General features: G+C 43.9%; 1 protein-coding gene across 1 annotated transcript in view; it reads right to left on the bottom strand.

Annotated features, from left to right (window-relative positions):
- LOC138815224 (glutamine--fructose-6-phosphate aminotransferase [isomerizing] 1-like) overlaps window positions 1-7,665 on the bottom strand; it is a 16,978-nt gene extending 9,313 nt beyond the window's left edge. Inside the window, exon 1 of the mRNA XM_070004482.1 lies at window positions 7,475-7,665. Within this exon, the coding sequence (XP_069860583.1) occupies window positions 7,475-7,481 (7 nt within the window). The 5' untranslated portion in view covers window positions 7,482-7,665. The remainder of the gene's footprint in view (window positions 1-7,474) is intronic.
- Between the last annotated feature and the right edge of the window lie 599 nt (window positions 7,666-8,264).

Raw genomic sequence — 8,264 nt, 5'->3', positions numbered from 1 at the left:
TAAGTCAGTCTGTCAGTTTTCTAGACCTGCTTTTAGAACTATCAGTCCAAGACAGTTCATTAGCTAAAATAAGGGGATTATCTGTCATCTCAGAGTGGCTGGAAAAGTATAATGGCAGCAAGTCACTAGCTACCACACAAGGTGCTTTCATAGGGATGCTTGTCAGAAAAGAAATCACTAGTTCAATCTTTATTTTCAGATCTCTGACCTAGCATATCAAACTTTCAAATGAACAGATCTTCTCAAGGCAACTATGAAAGTCTGGAAATCTATGGGATAAATGCTTCAGTATCTCACACAGAAGCTGGATGAATAGAGACACTGTCTACCCCCAGACAGGCATGGGCTTTCAGTGTAAATTTTCTTATTTATGACTCATACTTGGGATAAAATTTTCCTTTGGTGAAGCAGATGTTTGTACTCCATGTATCATTCTCCAAGAACACGAACTGAATGAACTCCTTGACACTCACCAGTCTAGAACTCAAACCATCATTTAAGCTTCTACGTGTCTAATCACACACTCCCTCTCAGTCTTCCTATATCATGTTTCCCAAGAGAAAAACATGCATTTCCTCTCAGCTTTCAGAGTTCATCTCTCTCTCCCATTCTCTATGACCACTCACCTCAGATGACTTTTCATCATCCTGCCATGTCAGCCCCCTCTGGGTCTACTGTGCTTAATCCTGAGCCCCACACCTGTACTGGACCGTGAAACACATAGAACTCATTCATCTACTACTGTCCACTTTCTTATGAGCCCTTCCAATTGCTAAGCAATCCCATTCTCTTGTCCAACTTCCAAACTTTCCCCATATATTACTTTTTTTTTTTTTTTTTTTGCCGGTTGTGGGGCCTGAACTCTGGGCCTGGGTGCTGTCCCTCAGCTCTTCAGCTCAAGGCTAGTGCTCTACCATTTGAGTCACAGTGCCACTTGCAGCTTTTTCTGCATATGTGGTTCTGCGGAATCAAACCCAGGGCCTCATGCATGCAAGGCAAGCGCTCTACCACTGAGCCACCTTCCCAGCCCTATATTACTTGTGTGTACAAGTACTGGGGCTTGAACTCAGAGCCTGGGCACTGTCTCTGAGCATTTTTGCTCAAGACTAGCACTCTACCACTTGAGCCACAGCTCCACTTAACAGCTTTTTTTGGTAGCTAACTGGATATAAGAATCTCATAAACTTTCTTGTTCATGATACTCCTATCTCAGTTTCTTGAGTAGCTAGGATTACAGGCATAAGGTACCAGCACCTGGCCCATATATTATTTCAGAACTTAGAATATTACTATTCTCAAATTTCTCATTTTCTCTTCTTTCTCACTTTTAGTAGATATGTATTATAGAACTGAAGCCTTTATCTTCAATTCAACAATCGAATACTCTAACTCTAATCCTTTCTGAATTGCTAAAAAAAAAAAAGAGACATATTCCACATACTACCTTCTGAAGCTGATCTCTCTTACCTGCAATTAAAATTTTACACTTTAAAAAATTTTAATTTTATTGTCAAGGGATGTAAAAAGGGGGTTACAGCTGTATACATAGTGAGTACATTTCTTGTCAAACATTGTTTATCCCCCCTCATTCTTCTCTTGATAAATGTTTCTCCAACCCTATAAACATTCAATCTTTTGTAGATTAAAGTTTCATTGATCAATGTTCTAGAACAATTTTTATTTAGAGTATTTAGAATATAAAACCACACAATGGGCACTCTGTAGTAAATAATCTCTCACTTAACAGGTCAGAAACCACTCTTCAAAACTCTCAGAGGACTTCTAAACTTCATTATTACTCACTAACCTTTTCCTCCACAAAACTCAAGCCTTTCTACTTTCATATATGGGATTAACAATGACTTCTTCATATTCAAGTGCAACAATCTTCTCTGAAGCATTAAACATGAATGACTCAGACTGGGAGTGTAGCATTCTTGGCTACCATTCACAAGGCCCTCAGTTCAATCCCCCACACTGAAGTGAGAAGTAGGAATGTAGAAGAAACAGAGTAGGGGAGAAATGGAGAGAAAGAAAGAAGAAAAAAGAGGGCTGGGAAGGTGGCTCAGTGGTAGAGCGCTTGCCTTGCATGCTCAAGGACCTGGGTTCGATTCCTCAGCACCACATAAGCAAAAAGAAAAAAGCCGGAAGTGGCACTGTGGCTCAAGTGGTAGAGCACTAGCCTTAAGCTGAAGAGCTGAGGGACAGTGCCCAGGCCCAGAGTTCAGGCCCCACGACCGGACCCAAAAAAAAAAAAAAAAAAGAAGAAAAAATAAAACCTACAAATGCCCTCTTTTCTACCCTTGTAGACTATGCAATGATAAAACAATTCCACTAATTAGACCAAGCAAAAGTCTGATTATAAAATCAGCTCTACTTATGCCACTACCCACTATACAACTGTCCTTTGGTTTCTTTCCTTGCACTTTTATTTCTTCCTTCAACTTCCTTCTTCCTTAATGAGTAACTCATCATTGTACACTAATCCCTACCAACCAACACCTTCTCTGAAGAGTCCTGCCCCATCATCTAGAATATTCTTGGTCTCACATAGATACCCCAAGTCCAGAGCACTCCTGCCTGAACTTCTACAGTGGTCTATGAAATGGCAATGAATAAGGATGTGCATTCACTTTGTTTCCTCTGACCAGAGAGCAATTCCTTGAAGGCAATACCTTGTTTTAGTCACCTCTCCACAGAATGCCAATGCATAAAGGCCATCTTCATAGTATATTCTAATATTTTCTAGATACCTGACCATACACAGTCAAAATTTGCAGCTTCTAAAAAGATTCAGCAAGCATCTTAAAAAGTTATGAAGTGAAAAAAAAGATTTCATAATGAAAAGTTCAAAAGATACCAAGTTTAGCAAAGTAATCAGGTTTGTATTTGGAGTTTTCTGGAACCTTTTTGTGAATCTCCTAGAACTCTTTTTTTTTTTTTTTTTTTTTTTTTGTCGGTCGTGGGGCTTGAACTCTGGGCTTAGGCGATGTCCCTGTGCTCTTCAGCTCAAGGCGAGCACTCCACTGCGAGCACACCACTTCCGGTTTTCTAGCGGTTTATTGGAGATAAGAGTCTCGCGAACTTTCCTGCCCAGGTTGGCTTTGAACCTTGATCCTCAGATCTCAGCCTCCTGAGTAGCTAGGATTACAGGCATTGAGCCACCGGCGCCCGGCTTCCTAGAACTCTTATGTTACAAGACCTTCCACCTTCTGCTTCTCATTACTAGCATCTATTTACTTCTCCCATTTTAGGAAACAAAATACAGGAAATGCTTATTAGGCAATTAATTATCTTCTCTTACAACTTTATATCCAGTATGATATCTAAGGATGTGTTACTAGTACTGGTTTTATGACTCATTCCAGCAACCAGTTTCAAAATCCTTCAATTACCTCCAAGACCATTAGACAGTATAATTACAAAAGAAAAAAAAAAAGGATTTGATTTCCAAATACATTGTTTTATCTTATTTTGAGAGCAGGCATTACTAGAGTTTGAACTCAGGGCCTCAAGTTTACTAGGCAGGCTTGCTACCACTTGAACCATGCCATACTAAACCCACTCCCGCACCCACCCCCTTTTTGGTACTTACTTTTCAAATATGGTCTTGGGTTTTTGACTGTGCTGGACTCAGCCATCTTCCTACTTATGCCTTCCACAAAACTGTTATCACAGTTATGAGCCACTAGACCTGACTTGTTTGCTGAGATAGAGTCTTGGTAACTTTTAGCTTAGTGTGGCCTGCAATCTTCTGGATCTCTGCCTCTTGAGTAGCTGGCATTATAGGTGTGAGCCATCCCTCTTATCCCTTTGTAAGATACTTTTAAATTGTAAGTCCCCTTGCAGCTTTTTTTTTTGGGGGGGGGGGTCCGGTTGTGGGGCCTGAACTCTGGGCCTGGGCACTGTACCTCAGCTCTTCAGCTCAAGGCTAGCACTCTACCACTTGAACCACAGTGCCACTTCTGGCTTTTTTCTTTTTGCTTATGTGGTGCTAAGGAATGGAACCCAGGGCCTCATGCAAGTGCTCTACCACTGAGCCCACCTTCCCAGCCCCCCTAGCAGCTTTTGAGCAAAATCTCAGTTGCAAAGCTCCAAAAATCAAAAGGGTATAATTCATTTACTTAAAAATCAGAAAAACAGGCAAAGAAACACATGAGGAAATGTTCATCATCCCTGGTAGTGAAGGAAATGCAAATAAAGACAACCCTGAGATACCACCTTACCCCAGTCAGAATGTCCCACATCCACAAATCAGCCAACGACAAATGCTGGAGGGGATGTGGAGAACGAGGAACGCTATTACACTGCTGGTGGGAATGTACACTCATACAACCACTTTGGAAAGCAGTCTGGAGGGTCCTTAGAAAGCTAAAGATTGACCTCCCTTACGACCCAGTCATACCACTTCTAGGCATCTACCCTGAACAACAGGAACCAATATACAAGGACACGTGCACCTCCATGTTTATTGCAGCACTGTTCGCAATAGCTAGGATATGGAAACAACCTAGATGCCCCACCACAGATGAATGGATCCAAAAATTGTGGTATCTATACACAATGGAATATTATGCAGCCATTAGAAATGACAAAATAATGGCATTTGCAGGGAAATGGATGGAGCTAGAAGGAATCATGTTGAACGAGGTAAGCCAAGAACGAAGAGACAAACAGTACATGGTCTCCCTGATAAGTGGATGCTAAATCCAAAATGTTAGGTGATATGACAAAACTAACAGGACTTAAGAAACAAAGAACTCCCACTCATCTGGTTGAACCACTACCAAATATCCCCATGCTGCTGATCACATATATGGTATATAACATGTGAGCACCGTTATATATTACAGACTGTGATAGACAATTTGCTCCAGGAAAGTTAGAATGAACTTGTGACTTTAAATGAGCATCATTATTCCATAATACTGTGAATTTCCGGAAATTATGTAATCACTTAATCACAATCAAAAAAAAAAAAAAAGAACCTCGGGGAATGGAGGGAGGGAGGGGATGGTAGGGGGAAAACAATGGAGGGGGTAACAATGTTCAAGAGGAAGTGTACTCATTACCTCACTCATGTAACTGTAACCCTCTGTATAGTATCTTTACAATAAAAAAATTTTAAAAAAATCAGAAAAACAATTTATGAAAAGCTAGTAGACATTTAAGTGACCTGATATTTGATACTTCAGCAAAACCAAAGCCATCTGGGTACCACTCACACCTATATTCCGAGCTACTCAGGAGGCTGAGATTTGAGAATCAAGGTTCATAGCCAGCCTAGCAAACAAATCCTGAAAACTCCTATCTCCAATTAACTTGAAAAAAGTCAGAAGTGGAAACATGATTCTATGAGTGTGAGGCCCTGAGTTCAAACCCAAATATAGACACAAAAACAAATACACAAAGACCATAAAAAGAAAAAAAACTATTTCTTAGCGTAAAGAATAAGCCAGGATTGGTGGCAAATGCCTATAATCCCACATGCTAAGAAGGCTGAGGGCAGGAGGTTTAGTATGTTGTAGGCTAGCCTGGATAATTTAACAAAACTCAGTCTCAAATTAAATAAAAAGGACTGGGAACTGGGCACTGGTGCCTCACCCTTTAATCCTAGCTACACAGGAGGCTGAGAACTGAGAATTAAAGTTCAAACTAGCCCAAGTGGTTAATCTCCAGTTAACCACCAAAATGCTGGAAGTAGAGCTATGGCTAAAGCAGTAGAGACTAGCTGTGAGAAAAACAACTTGAGTTCAAGCCCCAGGACCAGCACAAAAATTAATAACAAACAAATGTGGGAGGAAATTAATTGCACATATCTTATTTTTGAATTTTTCATTAGAGAGGAAATTATGAGTACTATTCTGGAATTAAGCACAACTATGGGCTAGTTAAAGCTAGACATTGGACATGCCTCAAATTGTCTGGCCTATTTATTCTTCATAATCTTATTTCCTTACCAGTACAACTTTTGCCTAATGGTTACCTTGACTGGCTATATAAAAATTCCCAGCACTTCAGACACCACCCTAAAATTCTTCCTTATCTGAGCCCATCTCTAAACTAGATCTGATTTTCTTCTTCTATAGTACCTCAACATCCTTTCTTCCTGGAGCAAGATGAGGAAATAACCTGCAACCAGAATGTCAGGGTACTTTACACATACACACATACACACACAATTAGTCACTAAAGAACAGTTAATTACCAAATGAAGCACACTGGCAGTTAACCAGTTTGAAAATTCTCTATATTACAATACTAATTTAAATCATGTGTTTTACAAAACTATTCTACTTAGACACAGCAAAAGTATAACTGATTCTGAAGCCAACTCTAATAATTGCAGTAAGCTATTTATAGGTGTTTCTGTTTTTATGTTTTTTTTTAATCTACTCTAAATTTAAACCTGTTCCTCACTTCCAGAAGCTGAAATTAACATAAAGTGAATACAGGGCGACAAAAGACATTAATCAGTACAATCTTACCCAGTTTCTTCATGTCAAAGGTTACACAGTTAACTTTCCCAAACAGCTTCAACTCCATTACCACCTTACCTCTCTTTAAAAAGTGTTCTGAGTTCCAGAAGGTGACATCAATGGTCAATTTCAAAAAAAGAAAAGCAGTTTCAAAAAGAAAAGACAAATTTTAAAGTATAATGTCACGTCGGATGTCATTCACACAACCCCTTTCAGTAACACTTTTAGAAGATAATGAACTCTCAACACATGGAATACAGGGATCTCGTAACTGTTCTAGAAAAGCCATTGGTTAAATTCTTTTGAAGTGACTATTGGAAATGGGTACCCATCGCAAATGATAGACGATAAATATTACTCATAACTAAGCATGTTTCCCCTAAGTACATGCAAATAACCCAGAATGTGTGGTCTGTTCCCAGGAACAGTTCTGCACCTCTTGCACGCAGGGGTCAGGCAGTTCTCAGCCCGCTTCTTGGAGCTACGGATTGGTGAGGCTTTCTGGGGAGGCGGGGAGTGGCAGGAAGTAAGATGCTATGCATAAATGCCATTGTGATAGGACTCCGGTTAGTTCCAGAGGGCCTGTCAGGAAGGCGGCGGCTGCAATCCGCTTTTCCTCTCGCAGGATGAAGGCTAAGCTTGCGGATGCCACCCTCGGTTCCACAGGTTGCCTCGCTCCCCTCCTGGAGGCCCATTTCCAAGGCGCCCCGTCCACACCTCGGTGTCTCCGGCCCGAGAGCACGAGCTGCCTCTGTCCGCCGCGCTCGGCTCCTTCCCGGTGCAGCCCGCCCCCGGTCCCGCTCACAGGCCCACCCAACCTCCCAGGTGTCTTCTGGGCACCCCCACCTCCCGCGGCTGCGGCCGCAGCCGCCGCTCAACGCCCCCTGTCCATCCCAGACACGCGCCCGGCCTCGGCAGCGCCGCGGGCCTCGGCGACGCGCGCTCCGCACCTCAGGACCGCCCGGCAACACGCCCCCCACCCGAGGTCCCCTTACCGCACATGCTGCCGGAGGCGCGGCCCGCGGGGCGATGGGGAGAGCGGCTAGCGAGACCCGGCGTGCACACACGAGCGCAGCGACGAGAAAAGAGCTCCGGAGTCTGGGTAGGCGACCACACGACTCCCTCAGGGATGCGGCGGCCGGAGCAACGACAAACCTCCGCCTCCCGGGCTCAGCCCCCAACCGCCGCCGGCCCCGCCCCCCAGCGCGCACCGCGCCGCCGCAGGCAAGCCCCATTGGGCCGTGTCCGCGCTACTCACGGTAGGTCCCGCCTCCCCGCGCCGCCCCGCCCCCTGGGCCCACGTAGGCGCTGGATTACTAGCGGTGGAGACGTGGCAGCGGCTCGTGGCTGCATCCGTCTGAAGTTCCTGGAGCCGCCCGCCTCGAGGCAGCACACCAGGACGTGAGGGAGGGGAGGAAAAAAAAAACAACTCAAGGCCAGGCAGGGAAGGATGTAAATGTTAGCTAGGCAAATAGCTCGCCCAAGGAAAGAAAGAGGCTTTCAAAAGCGATCCTGAGGGACAGACAAGGCAGGACGCAAAAGGAACCTAAGGCTAAGGAACCGCAGCAAAGGTAAGGTCAGGAAGACAGGAACCAGAATTCTTGATTGCTGAGCGCCATTCACGCGCAGCCCAGCCTTCTGGTGACCGGCCATTCAACAACTTACTACCTAAGTCCCACACATTACAGCCGTGCTCAACCTCATCCTTTGCCTTCCCCAGCACCCCGCCCCCAGCCCTGCACCCCCCACCCCACCCCTGCCACACACACACACACACACACACAC

This window comes from Dipodomys merriami, unplaced genomic scaffold, assembly GCF_024711535.1.
Source record: "Dipodomys merriami isolate MVZ:Mamm:240054 unplaced genomic scaffold, mDipMer1.0.p SCAF_63, whole genome shotgun sequence".
Lineage (NCBI taxonomy): Eukaryota > Metazoa > Chordata > Mammalia > Rodentia > Heteromyidae > Dipodomys > Dipodomys merriami.
The sequence above is the reverse complement of the archived record's forward strand: the minus strand, read 5'-3'. Positions and strand labels throughout refer to the sequence as shown.